The sequence below is a fragment of the Oryctolagus cuniculus genome, chromosome X (genome assembly GCF_964237555.1).
Source record: "Oryctolagus cuniculus chromosome X, mOryCun1.1, whole genome shotgun sequence".
In the NCBI taxonomy this organism is placed as follows: Eukaryota; Metazoa; Chordata; class Mammalia; order Lagomorpha; family Leporidae; genus Oryctolagus; species Oryctolagus cuniculus.
In genome coordinates, this window is record NC_091453.1 from 102,135,309 (window position 1) to 102,161,425 (window position 26,117).

General features: G+C 39.9%; 1 protein-coding gene across 2 annotated transcripts; it reads left to right on the top strand.

Annotated features, from left to right (window-relative positions):
• The first annotated feature begins 409 nt into the window (after nucleotides 1-409).
• Nucleotides 410-24,189, top strand: SH2D1A (SH2 domain containing 1A). Of its 2 annotated transcripts, XM_070066525.1 has the most exons (5): nucleotides 410-502; nucleotides 817-1,053; nucleotides 16,051-16,114; nucleotides 20,926-21,058; nucleotides 22,442-24,189. In XM_070066525.1, the coding sequence occupies exons 2-5, from the start codon at nucleotides 917-919 to the stop codon at nucleotides 22,480-22,482; spliced, it is 375 nt and encodes a 124-aa protein (XP_069922626.1). In that variant the 5' UTR covers nucleotides 410-502; nucleotides 817-916; the 3' UTR covers nucleotides 22,483-24,189. The 2 variants fall into 2 exon arrangements, with proteins under 2 accessions (XP_069922626.1, XP_002720319.1); XM_002720273.5 differs by lacking the exon at nucleotides 410-502 and having other exon boundaries at nucleotides 715-1,053.
• Nucleotides 24,190-26,117: the final 1,928 nt, after the last annotated feature.

A 26,117-nucleotide genomic window follows, 5' to 3' on the forward strand; every position in this document is an offset into this window, starting at 1 on the left:
AGTTACCACACAATTATCAACATGCACAAAATGTTGTAAAACAAGTTTTATGGCTGAAATCCTGAAAAGCGGGCCCTACACACCAAAGGGCATAGACAAATCCATGTAATGATGAAGACCCAGTTAAATGATTTGGCTTCATTCCAGGGCCCAGCAAATAGACAAATCTGGAATACCTTTGGACATACACTGGGATTTTTGTACCTCCTCCAGCACATTGGGATCCTAGACAAGGTGCTAGAAAAAAAATCAGTATTTACTTAGGACCAGGATCGTTCAAGATGACTATCTGAGTTAGGAGCTGAGAGAGAGGAACTTGCCCAAAGTCTATTGTTCACCTGCTTCATCTGATTCTGCAGGAGTCTCATGGCCATGATCAGTAGTAATTGCATATAGAAGGTGCCGTTTCGGTGCTTTGGTTTCAGAGCTTTTAGTCCTTCCGTCTTCAGTAGGTTTCAGCCCCGCATGACACGCTGCCTCTATCAACTCCTTTGAAGATCGGGTAAGCTAAGTCATTCCCGGTGGCCCCAGGGGGGAAAATGCAAGAATCGAAGCATTACCAAGCACTCTTGTCAGTGGGTGAGAGTCTGCATTGGCAGTACAGCCCAAATCGTGCAAAGTCCGTTTTCCAAGGTTGCACTCTTTGTAGGAACCCTATGTTGGTTGGGGGGTGGGGACCACACCCGGTGACAAGTTTGATAGAACCAAGCGGCTAAGTTGCTGAGCTGGTTTTAATTGAAGTGTGAGAGGGAGGTTTTTAGGCAGGTAGACAACATCCTGTTGTTCCGGTGCTTCTCTTTCTTTTTGCACATTTAGCTGAACTGGGAGTCAGGTGGCTGACTTGTGCCTGGCTGCAGCAGCTGCATCTCCCAAGTACCATCTGCAAACCTCGGCCTGCCCCAGAGTCTCCTAGGCAATGGATGCGGTGGCTGTGTATCATGGCAAAATCAGCAGGGAAACCGGGGAGAAGCTCCTGCTCGCCACCGGGCTGGACGGCAGCTATTTGCTGAGGGACAGTGAGAGTGTCCCGGGCGTGTATTGCCTTTGTGTGCTGTGAGTACGTTATGGCTGTGGCGGCGCAGAGTGTGGGCAGTGGGCACGGGGGGCCTGGGGGCAGGGATGCGGGTGGCAGTTGTTCATTAAGATCTCCTCTCCATGGCCGCAAGATTTCCTGTTCAGCTCCCACTTTGGCCGAGTGTCTTCCTGGGGATTTCATTCCCTGGCTGCCGCCTCTCCAGGAGGACCTCGCCAGGGACTTTCTGGGCAGCTGCAGAATGTAGCCTTGAGGATATGGGGAAGCATGGCCTAGAATTTACCTTTGCTTTGAGACTCGGGCTCCTGGCTTCCGTCTTGACTTCCAACTGAGGCCAGCAAGATGGAGTCCTGGAATGATGGGCCAATCAGATTTGGGGCCCCCAGCTCTGGAGAGAAGGAAAGGCCTCTCTTGAGATGGTTTGGAAGTGTCATCCCAAAGGAAGAATACCAAATTCAGGGAGAGGAGGCAGACTAAAGGGCAGAGTCCATTACTTTCAGAATGCGGCCACCAGTTGGGTCAGGACGCAGAGATGGGGTGTGTGTGAGTAAAACTGCTGCTCTGGATCAGCTTATTTAGCTTCTTTTAGAGGAGGTGTGTGGGGGACAGGAGGTTTTAAAAATAAGACCCTCCTCTATGAAAGCTAGGACCGATAGTGGTAAAGGGTGTGGCGGGAAAACACCCTCGTCATGATTCAGCTTTGCCTTTGTCTAGGCGTGTCTGGGTCTAAATGCCCCATTTTGAATCAGATGCACCTGCATCTTTGTTCCAGGGCTCCAGAGGCAGACAGCTGTGAGAGCGAAACCCTGTGCTGGTCAGAAGCCAGGTGTGTGGCCTTGGCAAATTAATGTCTTGGTCTTTCAGTTTCTGCATCCATTCAATGGGTATTACCCACCTCACAGAACTGTGAAGGTTCCGTGCTGTAATGCATGTAAAAAATTAACACTGAACCTAACACATAGTAAGTGTTCAGTAGAAATAAGATATTGGTATTATTACAATCAATCTTCTCTTTCAGTTGATTACTTTTAACACTCCTGGGAAGGACCTAGCTGAAGCATTGTCATCACCAGGATAAAATCACCCATGGAAACACCAGCACTCTACGTTAGGTTCTAGACAGAAACAAAATAAGGGCTAACGCTTGGTAGTCAGTCAGTTCAGTATTGATGATACATTGATTGTATATTGGTTTTTAAAAATGGCCAAGGTTTGTTAGTAGTAGTTCTGAGATTGTACTAAATACATTCATCATAAGGACTGCAAAGGAGATGCACACAAGTTACTGAATCTCTTGAGCTTGCAGTTTCATGTTTTCCTGATATTACTGTGCTTCCTGAGTGAAACCAGGAGAGGGTGGTGAAAGCCAACTAGGATTCTTAGGCGCTTTTCTTTTTAATTTAAAAAAAATTTAAAAATTTAACTGATATATGAAAATTGTACATATTCATGGGGCTCCATTGATGTTTTGATACGTGCATACGTCATGTAATGTTCAAATCTAGATAAACATGTCAATCTCCTGCAAGCATTTGTTGTTTCTTTATAGATAGACTCTTTCATTATCAAAAGAAGGTAGGGGAGTGAGTGGGAGGGTTGAGGGGGCTGCTTTAGGGAAGCTAGCCAAGGAGGTAATGTGCTTCTTAGCTTAGCGGTAAAGAGGAAGGCACAAAAGAAGCCTGGGCAGGGGTTGGGAGAGCGGGGGACAGTGTGTGGCTACGTACATTAAGGCTTCATTTTTGCTGGCCTCCTGGCCATTTCTTAAGCTCACTGAGTATGCTTCCTATTTAGGGTTTTTGCCCTTAATGCTCCTTCTGCAAAAATTTGATTTACATGTTTAGGCAACTGACTCTTCCTTCAGCGAGGCCTTCTCTGGCCACCCTATCTAGACTGAATGCCCTCTACCTCTCCCACTTACGTGCTCTTTATTTTTCTTCAAGGAGCTTTAAAGGCCTGACATTTGCATGTTTACTTAACTGTATTGCTGGGATCTTCTAGAAAAATGTAATCTCGGCTGGCACCGCGGCTCACTAGGTTAATCCTCCACCTGCGGCACTGGCACCCCTGGTTCTAGTCCCGGTCGGGGCACCAGATTCTGTCCTGGTTGCTCCTCTTCCAGTCCAGCTCTCTGCTGTGGCCCGGGAGGGCAGTGGAGGATGGCCCAAGTCCTTGGGTCCTTGCACCCGCATGGGAGACCAGGAGGAAGCATCTGGCTCCTGGCTTCAGGGTGGTGCAGCGTGCCGGCCATAGCGGCCACTTGGTGGGTGAACCAACGGAAAAAGGAAGACCTTTCTCTCTGTCTGTCTCTCTCTCACTGTCACTCTGCCTGTCAAAAAATAAATAAATAAAATAAATAAATAAATAGAAAAAATGTAATCTCCGTGAGGGCAAGGGTCTTCATCTCCAGCCCCAGGAATATAGCCTGGTGCATAGATAGGCACTCAAAAAATATTTCTGAATTAACCAACCAGTGAACTATAGAAGGAAATTCTGTTTTTTACTGCGAAGAGCCTTGATCCAGGGGCTTGCGTTTTGGTGAGATGGGTAAAGCCAATGCCTGCAATGCCAGTATCCTGAAGGGGCGCCAGTTTGTGTCCCGGCTGCTCCACTTCCAATCTAGCTCCCTGGTAAAAGCAGCAGAAGATGGCACAGGCGTTTGGGCCTCTGCACCCATGTGGGAGATTCAGATGAAGCTCCTGGCTTCTGGCCCAGCCCTGGCTATTCATCTACCCGGGGAGTGAATCAGCTGATGGAAGATCAGTCAATCCCTCCCACCCTCCCTCCCTCTTCTCCCTCCCTCTTCTCCCTTCCTCTCCCTTTCTCCCTGTGACTCTGACTTTCAAATAGATAAATAAATCTGTGCATGCATTGTGGGGGGGAAGAGCCTTAATCTGTCATCAGGAGGCTAGGAGGGGGGCTCCAGAGGAGTCACTCATATTCTCTAGGCCTTAGTTTCCATGTTTATAAAACAGGAATAGTAATGCATGTCTTCTGCAAGTTTGCTGAAAGTGAAATATGCAGAGAGAAGGACAAGTGTAGCCTTTTGCCCACATAGGCCAGAACCATACAAGGGATGAATTTAAACAGGAGGGAAATTCAATTCTCAAATGTGTAAATGTAGTTTGTATGACTCTTGGGTCTCCATGAAAGCCTCCTCGTGAAGCCACAGAAAATAGTAGGCAAATTGGGAGTTCCCTACTGTGTCTTTTGATTGGTACACTCTGGCTTCAAAGTTTTATGAGATTGTTAGGGTGATCGGCACACTGTGCTGCAGAGGGAAGACACAAGGACATTTTCCTTTGATCAGTGTTTCTCAACCTTTTTGAGCCACGTAGCCTTCTTGATAAACATAAACATTTCATTCCCTTTTTTTTTAATTAAATTGTATTTTGAAATAAGCCCTGTACTCATTTTAAACCAAAACACTTATGCTTGAAATATGCAGCTTAGGTGGTAATGTAAGTGGTATCATGTACTTATGAACCACAAGGTACAGCTAACAAACATGCATTGATTGTAGGGTTTACTCAGAATAGTTTCTCATTCTCTCTCTTTTTAAAAAGATTTATTTATTTATTTGAAAGAGTTACACAGAAAGAGAAGGAGAGGTAGAGAGGTAGAGGTAGAGGTAGAGAGAGAGAGAGAGAGAGAGAGAATCTTCCATCTGCTGGTTCACTCCCCAATCAGCCGCAATGGCCAGAGCTGTGCCGATCCAAAGCCAGGAGCCAGGAGCTTCCTCTGGGTCTCCCACATGGGTGCAGGGGCCCAAAGACATGGGCCATCTTCTTCTGCTTTCCCAGGCCACAGCAGAGAGCTGGATCGGAAGCGGAGCAGCTGGGACTTGAACCGATGCCCATATTGGATGCCTGCACTGCAGGCGGCGGCCCCTCTCATTCTCTTGTTTGTTCCCATTGACCAAGATTTGGTTGAGCTTTAGTTCATATATATATAGACAGGCAGAATGGACAGTGAGAGAGAGAGACAGAGAGAAAGGTCTTCCTTTGCCGTTGGTTCACCCTCCAATGGCCGCCGCGGCTGGCACGCTGCGGCCGGCGCACCGCGCTGATCCGATGGCAGGAGCCAGGTACTTATCCTGGTCTCCCATGGGGTGCAGGGCCCAAGTACTTGGGCCATCCTCCACTGCCTTCCTGGGCCACAGCAGAGAGCTGGCCTGGAAGAGGGGCAACCGGGACAGAATCCGGTGCCCCAACCAGGACTAGAGCCCGGTGTGCCGGCGCCGCAAGGCGAAGGATTAGCCTAGTGAGCCGCGGCGCCGGCACTCCTATATATATTTTTAAAGATTTCTTTATTCACTTTGAAAGTCAGTTACAGGGCGGGGGACAGAATGTGAGTTTCCATCTACTGATACATTTCCCCAGATGGCTGCAACAGCCAGTTTTGGACCAGGCTGAAGCCAGGAGCTTTATCCGGGTCTCCCATGCAGGTGGCAGGGGCCCAAACACTTGGGCTGTCTTCTCCTAGGCCATTGGCAGGGAGCTGGATTGGGAGTGGAGCAGCTGGGAAATGAACTGTTGCCCATATAGGATGCTGAAATCACAGGCTGTGACTTTACCCGCTACACTGTGGTGCTGGCCTTTCTGTATTTTTCTTGTAATAGATTTCAAATGCCTTTCAAACTGTACTTTAAGCTGTATTCTCACACTACACTTGCTCTTTTCCCCAATTATGAACCCTCTAATCATGGATTTCAGATATGGCCTTTTCTTCTGTTCGGTTTCAGAAGCCAAAGCTTTATGAATTTCGTAAAGCACTAAAGAAGTTTCCCATTTATCGGACTATTCAACTTCATTTTAAGTCAGAGGTTTTTCATCCAATCATATTCTTTAAGCACATCTGGATTTTTGTATCATAAGTCTATTAAAATAGTTCCTTATACCTATTCAATATAAAAAATTTGAAAAATATAGATAATGGAAATAAGGGAAAAAAGTCATCTATAGTTTTACAACCTAAAGATAGCTATCGTTGAAAATTAAGTGAATTTTCTTCTGTATCTTAATAAGATGAATTGCTTTGTGAGCACACATGTGCTCTTAAAATATTGTATTCTGCGTTCCCATTTAACATGTAATATCCACTTCTTATAATGTTCTTACAAATGATTTTGAAGCATTACTTTTAATGGCTTCATGATAGTGTAGCTAGCTAGTGAATACCACATTTCCCTTTACTAGTCATTTGTCTTTAAATATTTGACTCTTTCCATTTTCTTATTATAAATTTCATCATGATTTGTACTTCAGTGTATAAAGGTTTCCTTGCATTTATGATTATTTCTGTATGTGATTTCTATGTAGAATATCTAGGTTAGAAAAGCATGAACAGTTTAGGGTTCATGATCAGCAAATATTTCCTCCTCAATGGTTATTCTAATGTATATGCTCACCAGTAATGCATGAGGATGTCTGTTTCACTGCGTTCTCTTCCTACAAGTAGGTATTCTTGTTAAAAAAAAAAAACTCATTGAAATTTTGTGTCTAGTTCTTTAATTTGTATTTTATACTTTTTCTCTTTTTTGTATTTCTTCAATTAATAAGTATTTTTATATGATTGTTTAGATATATTTCCTCATTCATGAATGGACTATTTCTGTACTTTTGTCATTGAACCATTTGGATCTTCTTATTTTTCTTAGCATATAAAAGTATACTAATCACTGATGTGTTGCAGGTATCTTTTCTTACTTTGGTGTCTGCCATTACTTTTCTTGATACATAAGCGTCTGGGAGGGAAGAATGGAGGCAAGGAAAATCCCTTCTACAGGTTCACTCCCCAAGTAGTTGGCAATGGCTGGGGCTGGGTCAGATCAAAGCCAGGAGCATTGCAAACAGCAGCTTAACCCACTCTGCCCCAACTCCAGCTCCCTGGGATTTTATTTGATGTGTATAAAGGATATAATTTGATATTGCTTCCAGATAGATAGCAATTGTCCCAATATATTTATCAAAGAACTTTAATTTTTCATTGATTTCTTAGGCTTTTACCATATATTAAATTCTTATATATAATAGTTTCTAGACTATATTTTTGGCTCAATTTCTATATTCTTTTTAAAAGATTTATTTATTTATTTGAAAGGCAGAATTACAGAGAGGCAGAGGTAGAGAGAGAGAGGTCTTCCACCCGCTGGTTCACTCCCCAGATGGCTGCAATGGCCGGGGCTGCACGGATCTGAAGTCAGGAGCCAGGAGCTTCTTCCAGGTCTCCCACGAAGGTGCAGGGGCCCAAGGACTGGGGACATCTTCTAATGCTTTCCCGGGTCACAGCAGGGAGCTGGATCAGAGTGGAGCAGCCGGGACTCAAACCGGCGCCCACATGGGATGCCGGCACAGAAGGCGGCGGCTCCATCTGTTACGCCACAGCGCTGGCTCCATCTGTTACGCCACAGCGCTGGCCCCAGTTTCTCTATTCTTATACAAATAGTACTATAGAACAATAATGTCTTTATATATTTAAAAGATTGTTTACTTTTTTTCTTAAATTATTAATTAGGTGTGGATTTTACAAACATTACTGGTGCTTGTGCTAATGGTGCAGCTGCAGGGTATTGCGCCTTCCCCAGGCTGCACAGCAAGAATCCCCAGCAGTGTGGTGGAACTTGTAGCCCCTTCCACATAAGGGGCCACAACTCTTATGGCCTGTGAATGTCAGCCCAGGCATTCCCCTGTGCTTGGCAGACTGCTTTGGTGATCCACCAGGTGTCAGGATTCCTTCTCATAGCTTTATGGAATGGATCAATGAGCATGACCTCATATTTCATGTGGAATCTTCTCCACAGTGGCATCCAGCTCGTTCCTTTGTAACAAACTGAAGGCTTCATGCAAACTTTATCTGGTTAGCACCGTAACGGACAGGCTTGCCATCAGATGCACCCTTGGGAACTGAGTATAGCCACCATAGCACGCATGAGCCCTATATACGGCATAACGCCACTTGGCCTTATATTCCAGCTTGTGTACTTTGCTGGGCCGAGTGTGGTGAGGTGCCCTGTGGAGCACAGAGAGCTGGTAGTACTGCCAGCAGTGGACTCTCTAGAGAAAGATATCATATTAGACTGCTCCTTTCTCTCTAGTTCCTGGATGTGCTTGTATGCATATATCCTGGCTTACTTGATGGCTGCAGAAAGGCTATTTGCCATTCTTACCTGTTGGTTTTTTGAAATGAGATCTAGAATAATTTGGTTAAGCTAAAAAAAAAAGCCATTGGGAGTACATTAAACTAATTAATACATTCTTCCAAAAATATGGTATGTCTCTCCACATAGAACTGTTTATATCTACCAATAGAGTTTTGTATTTTTCTTCCTGTAGGTCTGCATAGTTTTTGTTAAATTTATCTCTACCTCTTGTGTCTGTTGCTTTTTGGTTTTTATCATAGATGAAATCTGTTTCCACTATATTTTCTGTTGCTAAGGAAAGCTACTGATTTTATGTACTTCTTGTATATTCAGTCACTATATTGATTGCTTTTTTGAACATGTGAATAGCTATTTTTACTTTGATCTGTTTAATTTTCTAAGTATATCAAGTTTGTTTTCACTGAGATACATGTGTGCTTTCACATTTCTTCCTGTTTTACCCTCAATTTAGATAGCCTTTGGGCAAGTCCTGACAATTGGGATTGTTTGATAATGATAAGAAAACTGATTTAAAATATTTAAAATAATTAGCATCACAAAATAGTTTATTTCCATACATAGCTCCTTCTGTAAATATCTGCTTTTGTTTGCTACTTATCTGATGGAAGATTTGGAAGAAGAAATGCTATTATAATTCTTTAGCCTCAGGGGCACATAATGAAGACATTTGACATGTATGTCTTTAGATAAAAGCATAATTATCTTTTTGCCCTTTAAGATTCAAAGGGATGACTGAGAATAAAATGTTCATCAAACAACTGAAATGGAGAAATGGGGGAGAACAATGACAAAAATCAAATTCCAGTTTATCAGTTATAAGAAAGAAGAATGGGGGTCTGGCCAGCATTCCCTGTGGGCACCTATTCGTGTCCCAGCTGCTCCTCTTCCTATCCAGCTCCTTGCTAATGCACCTGGGAAAGCAGCAGAAGATGGCCCAAGTGCTTGGGCCCCTGCACCCACGTGAAGGATCTGGAAGAAGCTCCTGGCTCCAAATCAGCCCAGCTCTTTGGGGAATGGACCAGTAGATGGAAGACCTTTCTTTTCCTCTCTCTGTAATTCTGCCTCTCAAAACAAAACAAAAAAACCCTCAAAAAAAAAAAAAAAAAAAAAAAAAAAAAAAAAAAAAAAAAAAGGAAAGTGGGGTGGCAAAGCACTTGAAATTATAGCTTAACTATTTTTATGAGAAATCACAATTTAACTTAGATTTAATTTTTAAGAATATTTATTTGAAAGGCAGAGTGACAGGGAGGGAGAGCAAGAGTGAGCGAGAGATCGATCTTCCATCTGCTAGTTCACTCCCGAAATGGCCACAACAGCCAAGTCTGGACCAGGCCACAGCCAGTAGTCAGGAATTCCCTCCAAGTCTCCTATGTGGATGGTGCAGACATAGTAATTGAGGCATTTTCCTCTGCTTTCTCTGGCACATTATCAGGAGTTTGGCTCAGAAGTAGAGCAGCCAGAACTTGAACCAGCTCTCTGTAGGATACTGGCATCATAAGTGCTGGTTTAACCTGCTGTGCCACAATGCCAGCCCACATTTAACTTGTGAATTAACATTTAGTTTTTGAATTCAGTGGTGCCATATCTATCTCATGACAACTCTAGGTTATCAAAATTATTTTGGATTTTCTGAGTACAATCCATTAACAACAGAATGAGCCTGAAGGATTAAATCTGTCACACATAAACCACAAAATGGATGATTTGTAGTCAAATAAAACATGTGCTGTGTTTGACAATTTAAAATTGAAATTGCCAGATTAGTCTAAAGATATCAGATTAATCAAAGAGGCATTCCAGGTTGACCTCATCCAACTTCTCTTCAGCTTCCTCCTCTGCTCTTTCTTTCAGTGAAAGTCTCCAGCCCTATGTCTAGCAGATTCTCTCTCCTTTTTGGAATTGTGCTTTTGGTATTGCTTTTAAGACCAATTTCCTCAAATATTAGGGGTTTTCAAAATGCTCATGGAAGATGTGTATAATGGGAAAAAAAACCACATGGATTTAAAAACTTTTGTACCCAAACTTGTTTTTAATTCCATTTAAAAAATTTATTTATTTATTTGAAAGGCAGAGTTAGAGAGACAGAGATCCAGCATCGACTGGATTGCTCCCCAAGTGGTCTCAATGACTGGGGCTGGGTCAGAACTAGCATAGCATGGTGGTTAAGATCCCCATGTCTTCCAGCCAGACCCTCTGGGTGTGTATTCATGCTTTGACTCTTAACTAGCTATTTCCTTGGACACATTAAAATTTCTATGCCTTAGGTTTCTCATCTGTAAAACGGGAGATGGGGTTAATAATAGTACTTATCTCATGGTTGTTATGAGGATTATTAAATGAGTTAGTATTTATAATGTTAACATATATGTATTTGTTAATAAAAAAAAACAGACTGAGGGCAGCGTTATGGTGCAGTGGGTTAAGCCAGTACTTATGATGCCAGCATCCCATATTGACATCAATTCAAGTCCCTACTGCTCTGCTTTCAATTCATCTCTCTGCTAATATACCTGGGAAAGGAACATAAGGTGGTTCAAGTGTTTGGGCCCCTGCACCCACATAGGAGATCCGGATAAAGCTCCTGGCACCTGACTTCAGCCTGGTAAAGTCTTGGCTGTTGCAGCCATTTGGGGAATGAACCAGCGGATGGAAGATCTCTCTTTGTCTCTGTCTCTCCTTTTCTCTGTCACTCTGCCTTTCGAATATTTTAAAAATCTATAATTGTAATTTAAAGTTAGACATCATAAAATGTGCATAAATAAAAACTTCATGTGGCACTTCAGGTGAAGAAAAGGTTATTGTCATGACTCACCAAAATTAGCTTACATAGTTTTATCATCAGACTTGAAGATGAGTGACTTTTGACTGATCAAAAATTCAGATTTCACTTTTAAAGATTTATTGATTTATTTGAAAGAGTTAGCGAGGGAGAGAGGGAGAGACAGAGATCTTCCATCTGCTCATTCACTCCCCAAGTAGCCACAATGGATGGGATGCCATCCAGGTCTCCCAGGTGGGTGGCAGCATCCCAAGCACTTGAACCAACTTCTGCTGTTTTCCCAGGCATATTAGCAGGAAGCTGGATTGGAAGAGGAGCAGCTGGAATGCTCATGTAGGATGTTGGCATCACAGGTAGCCGCTTAGCCTGCTGTGCTGTAGCAACACTGGTCCTCCCACTCACTTTTAAAGAATGAAATTTGGGGCTGGCATCCCATATGGACACCTGTTCAAGTCCTTGTTGCTCCACTTCAGACCCAGCTCCTGGCTAATGTGCCTGAGAAAGTAGTGAAAGATGGCCCAAGTGCTTGGGCCCCTGCACCTATGTGGGAGACCTGGAAAAATGTCCAGGCTCCTGGCTTCAGCCTGGCCCAGCTCTGGTCATTGTGGTCATTTGGGGAGCGAACCAGTGAATGGAAGATGGATATCTTTCTCCCTCTTCTCCCTCTTCCCTCCTCCCCCTCTCTCCTCCCCCTCTCCCCTTCCCTCTCCCCTTCCCTCTCCCCTTCCCTCTCCCCACTCCTCTCTCTTTCTCCTCTCTCTGTAACTCTGCCTTTCAAATAAATAAAATATAATTAAAAAAAAAAGTTTGGACCATGGGAAATTCTGAAATCGTTTGAATCAAAATCAATTATGACAGTATAGGTTACTATTCCTCTGTATATAAAAGTTCTGAAGTACTTGTTTAAAAAGCAGGCACATTATAATTGTGTTGAATTTTGCACATAGCATTAGTTTGTATAGACATAGTGGGCAAGGACACTAGCCTGCTTTATTTGCCGTGTCATGAAGAAGTCAGATGTCACCAAATCTTTTGTTTTGTATAGTCCTTGAAGTGGTATGAAGAAGGAATTGATGTGGTTTTGTCAGTTTGAAATCGAGATCTGCCCTCAACACTGACCCACTGAGAAGTGTCACATTGCTTGCTTTCTGTTCAGTTCTAACCCAAACACTTTTTAAAGGATTAAGGACAGCTTTAGATGAAATGAAGACACATTTTATTTTATTTATCATAAGAGACAAAGTCAAAGGCAGATAGCGAGATCTCCCATCCATTGGTTCACTCTCCAAATGCCCACAATGACTGGGGCTGGCCCAAGCCATAGTCAGAAAACTGAAACTCAATCTGGGTTTTACTGTATGGGTAGCGGGAACCCAAGTACTTGAGCCTGCTGCCTCCCAGGGTGTACAGTAGCAGGAGGCTGGAATTGGGAGCAGAAGCTGGGACTTGACTCTAGATACTCCCTTGTGGAATGCAGGCATCTTACCTGTAGGCCAAATGCCCACCCTGAAATAAAGACACATTTTATTATCAGCAGAAACTCGATGAGTTGATACTTGGTAGTCATTAAAATGCAAATGTTAGTCATAAAAATAAATTAATGGTAACAATAAAACCCTACCATTCTCTACCAATTATTTTCTGGAATTTTTGTGGTAAATTTAAAATTTTAAGTTCCAGGTTGATCAAGTTTTTTTTAAAAAAATGAATTGGGGAAACATTTAAAATCATAGTACTTTCTAAATGTGTATTAATGGAGAGAGTCAGAGAAAAGATAATCCTACAATTTAAAAAAATGAATTTTATTTTTCTGGTTTGTGATTTGCTCAGGCAAGTTGATAAAATTATAATTCTTTTTTCTATAACATGTTTTTAGTCACTTAAATAACTTTATAAGGAAATTTAATATTCAATGATGTGTCTACATTTAAATTTGCTTTTAGTTTATAAACCCACGAGGGAAAGACAACACTGAACAGTTGTAATTAGTGTGGACTATCATTTTATGTCAACATAGTCCATATACTTAAATATTTTTGGTAAATATAGGACTCTACTACCTTTGAATTGTGGTATAATTTTTAAAAATTACCTTTAATTTGTTTGAGAGATAAAGATGGAGGTAGAATATATTCCCATCTGCTGGTTCACTCCCCAAATGGCCAGGGCCAGGGCCAGAGCCGGGATCCAGGAGCCAGGAACTCACTCCAAATCTCCCATATGGGAGGAAAGAATCTAATTAATCTAATTACCACCATCTCACAAGCTCCCAGGTGACACTAATGCTGTTACCCTGGGAACACTTACTATATTGTATTCTTTTAGAACTCTTCCATCCCTGACATATCATATTGAAGGCTGACTACAGGGGATCCTTGGTGAGATACTTCAGCAAATTAAAGTTACAGACATGAGCTGATATGTTATTTGAGGAATAAAATAATTTTGCTCATTGAGACATTTAAGGGATTTGATGGAGGAAGGACATTGCTAATATTAGATGAGTTAATCATGAGAAGTTTTATGTGTCATTGCCACCGGCTTGTTCAGAGACTGAAAGAGGTAAGAACTTTTGAAGTGGTACTCGGGTTCCTGCTGCTTAACTGAAAGTAAGATAAGATCGCATTCGTTAGGAAACAATTTTCAAAACAGACTCCTTCATTTTGACGAAATGAAGCTGATGATAGTAGGGCGATGGATTCCTTGCATTTTTTATTGACTCACTGCTTTAGAAGGTGGAAAATGGATTTCTTACCATTTTGTTGTGTTGTTGCTGGGATTTAAAATAATACATTCCACATTACCCTCAGTAATACTGAATTATTGCAATTACTTCCCTTAGGGAAAATGGAACTAAGGATTTTATACTGTTTCCTGCTTTCATCTCCATTTTGTTGTGTGGCTTTAAGGAAGTCACCTAAAGACTTCTACTTTGAGTTCTTACATAGTACTTACTGAAATTAGTGGACTTTGAGGTACATTTCAATTACTTGGAAAAAACAAAGAATTTCAATACTGTAACATGTTTATTCAGCTTACTATAATATGTAGGCATTTAAAGCATATTTTATATATATTATAAAAATTCTGGCAAATCTTTATAACAAAAATGGAAGTTTTCATGTTATCATGCCAGCAGTCAAATTAAGCTTTTAGTCAGAATCAAAATTCAAATAAACCTGATTAAAGTATTTTAGATTTTCTTCTTTCAATAATCAATATCGATGATTATTGATTAGAGATATAACTAGTTATTTCATGTATTTTAAAGACTTTTAATTCTAAAGGGAGTTAATGATAAATGTGGTTAAAAAATTCAAGCATGACACTGTTTGTAATCATCTATTCTTTTAAGTTTAAACACAGTGTTTTTAGCTAGAGTTTAGTGTGCATCCTAACCAAGGATCTCTTTTGACCCAACTTATGCCTAAGAATGGCAACCAGAAAATATGCTGAATAAAACCATATTGACTCGGATTCAAAATTTGAAATAATTCAGAATTAAGTTCTCCTTATTTTTCTGTGAAGTCAAAGTTTATTAGGCAAATTCAGTAGTATTAGCATATAATATAATATAAAATCTTTATCACAGTGTGGGAATCAAGAGCTAAACACATCTTTGCTGCTTGAGCTCTAGTCTGACTTGGTTACTTTTTTCTTTTTTAAAAATATTTATTTATTTGAAAGGCAAAAGTACAGAGAGAAAAGGAGAGAGAGAAAGAGAGATCCATCTTCCATGCACAGGTTCACTCCCCAAATGGCTACAACGGCTGGATCTGTTATACAACTGCTTGGGATCTATCACCTCTTTATTCCTTCTGCTTTCTCCCTTTCAATATGGGAATGTCTATCTTGTGCCTGTCTTACCATTTTTGTCTCAAGATGAATGATACCTCAAGTTTCACTCATATTTGTTTAGATCATATTTAGATGAGACTTTGAACTTAATGCCAGAATAAGTTGTCTTTTGTGGCTATTGAGGTGGAATGACCGAATTGTGTCCCTGCAAAATATATTTAAACCCTTATCTCCAATGTGACCATTGTTTGGAGACAAGATCTCTAGGCAGTAATTTAGGTTAAATGAAGTCTCAAAGATGCGGCCCTAATTGGATGGGGGGGGCCTTATAAGAAGAGAAGGGGGAAGGTGGAGGGAGAGAGAGAAGTATCTCCCATGCATGCGCTGAGAGGCCATGTGAGCATACACCAAGAAGTCATCCACTAACAAAGCAAGAGGAGAGGCCCCAGGCAGGAGCCTGTCTTCCTGACACTTTCATATTGGGCTTCCCAGCCTGCAGTACTGTGAGAAAATGCATTTTTGTTGTTTAAACCACCCAGTCCATGATATTTTGTTATGGTAGCTGAGCAGACTAACAGAGCATGTAAAACTCTTGGCATGTAGTAGAAATCAATTATACAGATATGCAATATCTGTGCAAACTGAGTAATGAGAGAATGTTTTTACCAGTTAAAAGGACAAGCTGTTTTCAAGTACTTTAGCAGCACTCGTTTTTAATTCAAATTACTATTACTACTATGTTGTATTATAGACTAATGTAGTAACAGCAATGTATTACTATATAATAGTAGCATAATGATATAGGCATTATGTTCTTATAGTATTATAATATTAATATTTTTAAATAATATTATTAATGTTAGTTTATGGGGACATGATAGTGCCTTATCCCAGTGAAATGTTTTCGCCTTAAAGCTCTTTGTGTACTTAAAAATGAAAAGGCTACATTCTGTCAAAACTGTTTAGCAATTCGTGGTTTTGATCAATTTCAACAAGTCTGTTTATTTCTGTCTAAACAGACTCTGTACTATACAAATCCTTAGGAGTATGAGTTCCCACATATTTAAAAAATGAGAAGCTAAAAGCTCATTGGAGATTGTGGTTAGACAGATATGATATGGAAAAAGTTAGATTCACTGGACTTTGCTACCTATGAATGCTTTGGTGTCATATATGATCCAGGATATTCGTATGCAGCATTTATATATAATCGTAAGCTGAAATTCAGAGCATCCCTTGTTCTTTGGAATTTTTCAGTAATGGAAATGTATTCTTTCACAGGTATCAAGGTTACATTTATACATATCGCGTGTCCCAGACAGAAACAGGTTCTTGGAGTGCTGAGGTATAGTTTTTTTCTTTATTTTTGCTTGTGTGGGTATCAGGCAAGTGTCTGGAATTTAGGTTGGTTTTATAAAAAAAAAGAAGTCATATCATACATTACCAACACATTACTCATATTTAGGTCATTAAATATCCAATCCAAACTTGTTCATGGATCATTAAGAAGCCTCCAGAGAATCTTGGTCCCAGTCCTATTCAGCCACCATCATGTGGAATGGTATGACTTTGGAGGAAAGCTCAAAAAATTGAAGGAATGTGTCGAACGTTTAGTGCCTATGTGAAACTCTAGAAAGCATATCAAAAACAGGAAAAATACTTAAATTGGCAATTGTTCATTGAATAAGATTAATATATCTATTGGTGCTAGAATTATGATTGTTGTTTGCTAAGAGCCTCAAACTTCCTTGGGGAAATGTAACATGAAATTAAATAGTCAGTAGTGCGAGAGCCTGTGCCTGGTTGTCAGGTGGACCCGGGTTACAGGGATGGTCTACCTTCTTCCTTGGTCCTTCCATGACTTTGGGCAGATTACTTCACTTTTCCAAAGCAGTTTCTTTATCTGTAAATTGAGCTGAACATCCATCCCTTCCTCACAGGGCTCATTTTTAGGGAAAATGGGATAATGCATATAATAAAGCTCTTATCCACAAGGCCTGGTACACAGTGAGTCTTTAAAAAATGGGACTTACTGAAAATTGCTGAACAATATGATTATGCTGTCAAGTGCTAAGTTATCTAACATGGGAAATAAGAAAAGGGAGTGTTTTCCCAAGTATTAGGGTAACTGATGATGCTGTACGTGAGGATATATGGAATAGAGAGCTGTGCTCGTTATAATCCTGGGGTTCTTCTACCTGGAGGACTTGGGACTACCTGGGGGCTTGCAGGGCTAGAGGAGGTAAGTGGGAGTGCTTCTGGTATCTACTTTGGTTTTGATTTGAGTTCCTTTTTTATTTTTGCTTATAACTCAGGGGATCCGAATAAGATTTCATTAGAAAAAAGGGTTCTTATGGCTTTGAAAAGATTTGAAAGCCACTAGATGATTGCAAGAAAAGTCTGTAGAGTGAATCCATTTCCATGGACCACGACAGTGCATTATATCACATCTTACCAGTCATAAAGGCTCTACAACTGGAGGCTTCAACCTCAAATGCTTTCTCTGCTTTCTGCCTCTGTATAACAGTCTCTCTTAAAATTATTCATTATAAGCTTTTGAAAATTTAAATGCTAATTTCAACCTCTATTAATACCTCAATCATGCTATGCATTTAAGAAACTCTAAAGTCTAGACCCAAAAAATCAAAATAGCTCTGAGCTTTAAAAATTCGTAAATAAACTGGAAAGTACAAATTACAGACTATAAACATTTTGAACTACTGAGATGAATTAGGGCAAGTTTTTAAACACATTACTGCTTTATATCAGGATAATTAATATTTTAATACTAAAGGAAAATCAGTAACATTTCTAATCAAAACTACACCTGTTTATTTCTTTAAATTCTCTATCACTGCAGAGATGATTAAAGTTATCATCAAGAGTGGTTATGTGTAATAACAGAAACACACACACACACGCACACACACATTTGTATGATTTGACCAGAAATAGCACTTCTCCTTAGATAAGTACCCTTCATCTGCTGAAGAAAATTCTTTATGGAAAGGATATTAAATTCTTAAGGCTTTAACAACCTTATTTTTTCTTTCCTCCATTTCGAGTATAACATTATATGAATTTTGATACATGCTTGTGATCATGTTAAAGAGGAGAGAGGGCTTATTGCACATAAATGCCCCCTCATGCCCTCGTCTGATCTAACCTTATTTATATAATAATATTGTAATTATCTGCACCAAGAGAGCAGAAGATTGGCATGGATTGTTACCAAATAGAAAACAGTTTAAAAATTCTTTAATTGTTGAAATTCATATTGCATTTTTCCTATCTGCCAAATTGGCCTTCTAAGTTATGGTTTGCTAATGTGAATATTAAACTTATGTGTATTCTCAGAGCTCGTACCACCTGACTGGAAGAGATTTCTCTAGAGCATATTGAAGACCAGCTAGGAGCCAACACATATTTCCATGAATAACCAAGAGGTGACAGTAGGAGAAATGTGCACATTTGAACAATAGCTGAGCTCAGTGACAGGATAGGAGCTGTCAGTGATACAATTCTTGTGGTAAATGCTTTTTCAAAATTGGGTAAATGATAGATATTTATACTAGTTTTTTTTGTAACAACTTTTTAATTTGCCACACTGCAGGAAAAATCATAAGAGTAGTACTCTAATCTCTGTCTAAAGATTATGCATAACATCTGGGAAAGGCTGAGATTTGTTTTAAAATTGAATATTGGATCCACTGAATTATGAAAAATGTTACATATTCTTAGATTATTGCATAGTGTATTAAGTTATCCCATGTGACTCAAGTTAAAATTTTACTAGATTTTTTTTAAAAGATTTACCTATTTGATAGGCAGAGTTACAGAGAGAGAGACAGAGAGGTCTTTCATTTCCTTGTTCATTCCCCAGAGCTGGGCTGATCTGAAGCCAGGAGCTTGTTCTGGGTCTCCCATGTGGGTGCAGGGGTCCAGGCACTTGAATCATATTCCACTGCTTTCTCAGGCCATTACCAGGGAGCTGAATGGGAAGTGGGGTAGCGAGGACTCAAACCGATGCCCATATGGCATGCCAGAGCCACAGGTGGAAGCTCAACCTACTACGCCAAAGTGATGGCCCCCTAAAACTTTACTAAATTTTTAGAGGATTATACACATAGTCAGCTATCCTTTATTAACATGTGCATTGGTTTTACATTGTATAAAATGTACTGGCCGCCCCTTGCTGACCCAGCCTGTGTTTTTTTTTTATATTTGATCATCAGATCAGTAGATGCTAAATAATTTTACTTATTAACCTAAGCAAAATGCTATAAATTCAGTCACTCATTTGCCAATGAGAGATTGCATCCCAAATCTGAATTGCTTCTGTACAGCTGGAGCTATTATTCCTCTCTGTTGGCATGGATAATTAAGTGTTAACTGGATATCAGTACCCAGAAAAATAATCCTTCTCTTGATAAATGGTTTTTTACAAGCCACAAGGACAGTCAAAAGATATGTGGTTTGCCTTCTTTTGACACTGAGGGGGTGTATGATTTCTCTTCTAGTTAGTGATTGTAGCTTCGTTAGCCCCTGTTTGGTTTAGTCCTAATCTGAAAGGCAAGAAACTGTGTCCAAAGATCCAGAGCCAGTTCTGCCTGCGGTTGTCTACATGAATGACCTTGGGCAAGCCGATTAATTTCTTTGTGTTTACATTTTCTCATCTGTCAAAATGGAAATAATTGAATCCACCGACAACTGCCAATCTGTGAGGAAATAGAGGCAGGGGATGGGAAACTGCCTTGAAAATTAAAAAAGTATGCTAAGGAAATTGTAAGAAAGTATTTTTGTGGCCATGGCCTGCATTTGCAAATTTGGAGGTGTTACCTTGGAGGCAAAGAATTGTCTTGACCTCCGAAAGAAAGGCTATCTTATTCTGGATGAAGTCTCAATGGAGTTTTAGGCAGGGGTTTGGATCATTGTGGAGTTCGGTGGGAGAGGGTTTTATGTCTACTGAGAGTGTATGGTGCACAATAGATGAGGGCTAAAACAAACTTTTGTAATGTTTTCAGTGAAAAATCACCCCAGTGTAAGACATGATCAGAGTTACTATGGAGAGTGTGTGAACTCCTGTGAGCGCTGGCGGACAGAAGTCTGTATCCTGGCCTTCGTGGTTTCTCATTAGATGCTAAAAACCAAACAGCTTCCCCCTCAAAAATCTTCCAGATGGAATAGCTGAAAAACAACTTTGTTAAAAAAACAAAAACTAGCCATTGTTGAATGGCTCATAGCAATACTATTTTATTTCCTGTGAAATGACAGTTCCGAGCTACTGCCTAAAGCATGGCTCACAAGCTTTTGCAGGAAATAGTTGTTGATTTCAGGCACTGTCTTTGCAAGAGAACTGATGTCAGGAAAGGAACGCATTTTAATAATTGCCTGCAAACACCGCTCTCTTTAAAAAGAAACAAACATATAAACCTGACCTTTATAGAGTCTTCTATTCTCATGTCATGGAGAAAGCATTGTCACAGTGCAGTACTGACGGAGACAGCCATTTTGGGGAGAACAAGGAAGTTTCCCAAGGAGGAAACAATTTCATGTGAAGGATGAAGCTGGACATATTTTCAGGCTAAAGAGTATGAGGGCTAACTACCCATGTGCTTCATGTATTGCAATAGTCAAGTTTTAATTTCTTGCACAGTATTTTATATCATGGAGCTATGACAGGGCGGATGGGCTGTAGGGGTTTTTTTGGGGGGGGGAGGTTGATTCCTCAGGTTTTTTGTTAATGACCTGTAGTGTATGTGTGCTTTTGTGTGTGTGTGTGTGTGTGTGTGTGTGTGTGTTTCCCTTCATTCCCTGTTCGTGAATTCATTGTGGGTAATGGCCTGTAGACCCTTAGAGGTTCAGGATGTATGATGGGTAGCAGGCAGGAAGGGCAGAGCGAGGAGCAAGAGCTTGTACAAACTAATACCACCCTTGGGAGAGCTTAAATGACAGCTCATTAGCTCCCCTTGTAGGGAAGTTCAGCCAACCAAAGTAAGCTCTTTCGGAATGTTGTTTTTCTTTCCTCCTTATGTTTTCAAATATTTAAACACGTTACACAAATGTTACCTCTCTAAGCCCCACTTGCACATTTTTTAGGCCTTTTTGTATCCATATGAGATAAATAAATAATTTGCTTGGCCTTTTATTTTTCAGACAGCACCTGGGGTACATAAACGATTTTTCCGGAAAATAAAAAATCTCATTTCAGCATTTCAGAAGCCAGATCAAGGCATTGTAATACCTCTGCAATATCCAGTTGAGAAGTCCTCAGCCCGAAGTACACAAGGTACTACAGATTTGGGTTTACTATTATTTTTTGACAGGGCTTGGAAGTTCAGGGTTATGTATTAACCTATTTATAACAATACAATCACTTAGAAGTTCTTCAGGAAAGATGCAATGAGAAAGTAGAGGTAGCTGGAAGATCAAGTGAGTGGTAATTATGTGCTATAGTTTCAACATGCTATACTACAAACTTTTAATAAAGCTGTGCAAAAATGTCAACAATTCTGTAAACCCACTACATTTTAATCCCTATTGTTCCATTTTATTCTCCTCAGTCCCTTTGTAGGTATGTAAGTCCTATTTCACTTTACTAATTCAGACACTAGCAATTTGAAAGATGGGATACTTCAGGGAATATCTCGGCTGTTCTTTACCTTTGCTTAGTAAACTTTTTTTTCCCCTTCAGGGATATAAAGGCTAATGTTACTTGGTCTATGTGATCCTGATGTCTGAATTGGTACTGCTTAATTAATGAAATTTTATTGTGGTAAAGAAAATTAAATTAGTGGACTTTATTATTCCACTGGCACAAACTGCTATAACTCCTGAGCAAAGCTATTTTAGCTTGTATGTCAGGCTAAAATGAATACCTGCAGATGCCTGTAATGGTCTGAAACGTGACTGTATGCCTCTATTGAAAGGGGTAAATCATAGCCGGTGCTGCGGCTCACTAGGCTAATCCTCTGCCTGTGGCGCTGGCACCCCTGGTTCTAGTCTTGGTTGGGGCGCCGGATTCTGTCCCGGTTGCTCCTTTTCCAGTCCAGCTCTCTGCTGTGGCCCGGGAGTGCAGTGGAGGATGGCCCAAGTGCTTGGGCCCTGCACCCGCATGGGAGACCAGAAGGAAGCATCTGGCTCCTGGCTTCAGATCGGTGCGGTGCGCCAGCTGTAGCAGCCATTTGGGGGGTGAACCGATGAAAGGAAGACCTTTCTCTCTCTCTCTCTCTCTCTCACTGTCTAACTCTGCCTGTCAAAAAAAAAAAAAAAAAAGAAAGGGGTAAATCATTTGTTTGGAGTAAGAGGATATGCCTTGATTGAAACAATAAATATTTATGATAAAAGAAAATGAATCATTATGTCCTTTTAATTTTTTGACAGGGACTCAGGCATAAACTGACAATTAGACTCAAGTGGCAAATTAAATTAATGAATACTTAGCCTTAATAATGGAAATATAAATAGAACTCTAATTGGCTAATTGTTCTCTTCTGCCCAGTATTCCATTCTTCAAAACTCAGTTTTAAATAATAGTTGCTTAAGGTGTATCATCGTGTTATATTGTTGTAAATTTTATACAGTAGGAAATTTGATTATACATTTGAGTTAACTTATGCTGTAAATAGTTTGAATGCTTATCTTTTCTTGAGTTTTGTTATTACTTTTTTAGGGAGAAGAGAAGATCCTGATGTATGCCTGAAAGCACCATGAAGAAAAAGAAAACACCTTGTACTTTATTCAGTAATTTAAATATATGCTAAGTCTTATATATTGTAGATAATACAGTTCAGTGAGCTACAAATGCATTTCTAAAACCATCATAGTCCTCTAATGGAAGCATCTAGCCTGATGTTCAAGCTGAGATGGGCTTTGTAGATAATGAAGAGCTTTGAAATGGGGATTGGAAAAAAAATAATTCCCTAGGTTATCTTCAGTTATTGTATTTACAAATGGGAAACAATTTAAAGCACAATGAATACTTTATAAGAGATTGATATCAATTCTTGCCAAATACAAATAAAAATAATACTCAGTTTTTGTCAAAAGCACCATTTTTAGTGAAATATTATTTGAGAGTTACCGATTTGAAATTGTTTCGCTTTGACTGTATGGAGGGATGTTGGTTAGTAGCCTTCATCTTTGGCATATGCAGTTCTCCATTAGCTATGGTGTCATAGGCTCTTTTGGGATTCATGAAGCTGTGTACTGTTTGCTAAAGTAAGGACTAGAGAAATAGCAAAGCGTTTCTGTTTAATTCTGAAAGCCACCTTCTTGCCTAGTGTTCTGATGTAGTACAGTAATCATCTACATACTAATGTGGAGTTGAAAATCCCACAATTAAAAATATGCTCTAAATATTGACTATATTTGATGCTCCGGGATTTAAACTTACAAATCCGGTGAAGTGTACTTTTCATCTTTTAGTTTGCCTCTGTGCAGGTTGTTTCCACTACACGTGAAACCTGATTTAAAGGGCAACCTCAGCAGCTGCAGGTCTTCCAGTAAGTCATGCGGAAGCACCTCCCTCTTAGGTATCCCTAGAAGCCCATTGGAAAGCTTACGGTTACATTAACTTTTAACAATTCCAAGTGATTGAAAGCTAAGTGAGAGTCTGAATTTTATGCAGTATTTTCTTTTCACATTTGTATTTGCATGACTTGAGTGATTGATTTTATGTTGGGTTGCTTCAGGGCTCATTGAATTGCTTCAGCCAACAAACATAAGAGGGCACGGGGCGGTGGGTAGAGAAATAAAAACACTTGATCCCTGTCCTTGGATAGCTCACTGTCTAGTTGCACAAGAAAACAACAATAAAGGTGGATAAATACATGATAAGTGAGATTCCCCATGTGTAGGTAGGTCTGCCTTTAGAGGCAGAATGAAGTAACAAATACTGTGGTTTCTGGTCTACTGGAAAAGGCTGAGCTTTATTGTGAACTAATCAATTGGGGTTCCAGGTTGTACATGCGTGTTGGTGGGCTTGGTTAATAATTAATGGACTGCTGAGAGACAGTACTACTCCCCATGTGCTGTCAAGGTCCGATTTGTGAACACTGAACATCGACGCTGTGGGAGTGCACAAGGTGGAGTACAGTCACGATAAGGTATAGGGCATGGTTTGCTATTTCTTGAATTAAGAGCATCACTTTAAATTGTAAAGGATTCCAGAAAGCCTACTTTCTAGACAAAAATGCATGTGTTTCTTATTTTTTAATTATTTGAAGCTTGAGTTTAAGTTATAAAATGTGTAGCTAATTTTTACTCTTGAATGTGCTCATTCTGGATTAATCCTAAACACATGAATCATGTTTGCATGTGCTTTTATGAGAGCTTTTTTTTTTTTTTGAAAACAGCTATCTTGAATCATTTATGGTCTTCCACATTTTAATAAAGTGTTTGAAAGCTTCATTTACCTAATTTGTCTTAAAATACTCCTTTTGAAAATATGCAGAGCAGAGGCTATTAATAAAGGAAATAAAGCACTGATGAAGGCCATCTTACTTATCTTATTGAACAGCTTCCCTGGAAAGGTAAGTGCTTCTCTGATTGTGCTATTGTCAGATTTGCCAGCTGATGAGCCCACCCCCTGTCTTCTTCGGCTGGCCTTTTATTCATCAACTTTTTTTCCCTCACTTTTTCTTTCCCAACATGCACAACTTGCTGTTTCCCAGTACATAATAGCTTGCACCTTTATAGAGAGGTCATATCCTTGCCATATCTAAAACATTGCCATGCTAACCTATACCTGTAAGATGCTGAGTCAAGATAGAAAAATGCACATGTATTTCCAAGCCTACACCTCTCTTTGGAGAAAAAAAGTGTGTCAGCAGGCCCACCAGGAGCATGACAGCTTATCAAATACTTGTTCATTTCCTCTGAAATTTGCTCTCACGAGATAAGGTGAGTGAGGACAAGCTTAGGTAATTGTCTGTTTGGCTGTTACAGACAGGGAACCTTTGTTCATAGGTAGAATGGTGCATATGTAGAATAAGTCTACAGAGAATGCCTTTGATTAAGTCCTCCGGTGTAAATAAAAGGCTGAATTTAAGATATTCTTTGGTAGAATAGATGGAAAATTAAAATGTGAGAACTAGCTATAAAATCTGTTAAGAATGTTATAACATCGGCGTATATTTTATTTGATTCACTTTATTGAGTTCAGAATCCAAAGTCTATTAACAATAAAATACAGATTTGCCCTTAAGCACGTCAAGGTTATAAGATGCCTAGTCTTCTTGTTAGGATGCTATAAATTCAACTTTACCACCTATGTTTGCCCTTGTAGTAAATGGGTTACCATCACCTTGCACTGTGTGGCTAGAAGTGAAGTGAAACTACTCACTGTGAACACTTTCATAATTTGGAGTCTTGGCCAAACTTGTAGTAAAAGGCTGAATTCTTACCAATAGGTTTATAAATGAAGACTTTTTTTTAACGTAGTAAGATGTAACAAGCCTGATGAACAGGATAAAGCTTATCAACCTAACATATATGTCTTGATTGCATATATACATACACATGCAAACACACAGAAATTGAACTGTTCTCTCACAAGACAGCAAAAGGCAATAGCATATTCAATACTGGACAGAGAGCGTAAAAGCAGGAATGCATGAGACCTGAATTCTCTTTCCAGCTTTGTCATAGATTATCTATGTGACCTTAAGTATGTCAGGCTCTGAGGAATATGCCAGCCAAATAGGAATAATGTATCCTCACAGATTATTAAAGAACTGCAATTATAAAACTTTAAAGTAGTAACATTGATAAATGTTTAATAGCATTGATATTCAAAGATTTTTAAAAGGGAAAGTGAATAGAGAAGAAATGCGGAAAAATCTCTCATTTCCTGTAATGATTCTGTCAGTGTAGGACCTCTTGTCTTTTTTTAAAAATACTGAGGGTGGGGTGAGCTGCACATTTTGGAGAAGAAATTCCCAGGTGATACTAACACCCTAGTCTCCCCCCACACGCCCTGCTGTTTTGGATGATGGGTTATGTTGAGACAATCAAGGGTGTTGTCAGCTCCATGACTCTCCTCACTGTACCTGTATATCCCTGTATCACTGAAGAACACAGCAGGAGGGCGCTGTGAAGTGGTATAAATTCTAGCATTCCAATCAAATTTCAGCTAGGGGCTCTCGGGATTACATGTGTCCCCCTAGTAGCAGGTTAAAATGTTGAAGATCTGTTTGCTGGCTTTCCGGCATCACTTGTAAATACAACTTCATGTGGAAAATAACTCCCATGGTGACTGTAATTGCCTGGGATGCGGGGTCTTACAATGACTGTTGTTTTTATTCATCTTTCGTGGTTGCCCCTCTCAACGTCTTTTTTTCTTTTTC

Excerpts from the sequence above, each read along its gene's own strand:
- SH2D1A (XM_070066525.1), top strand. The coding sequence starts at position 917 with ATGGATGCGGTGGCTGTGTATCATGGCAAAATCAGCAGGGAAACCGGG. Across the intron at positions 16,115-20,925 it reads CAGGTTCTTGGAGTGCTGAG|ACAGCACCTGGGGTACATAA; the intron begins GTATAGTTTTTT and ends TTTATTTTTCAG. Across the intron at positions 21,059-22,441 it reads CTCAGCCCGAAGTACACAAG|GGAGAAGAGAAGATCCTGAT; the intron begins GTACTACAGATT and ends TTACTTTTTTAG.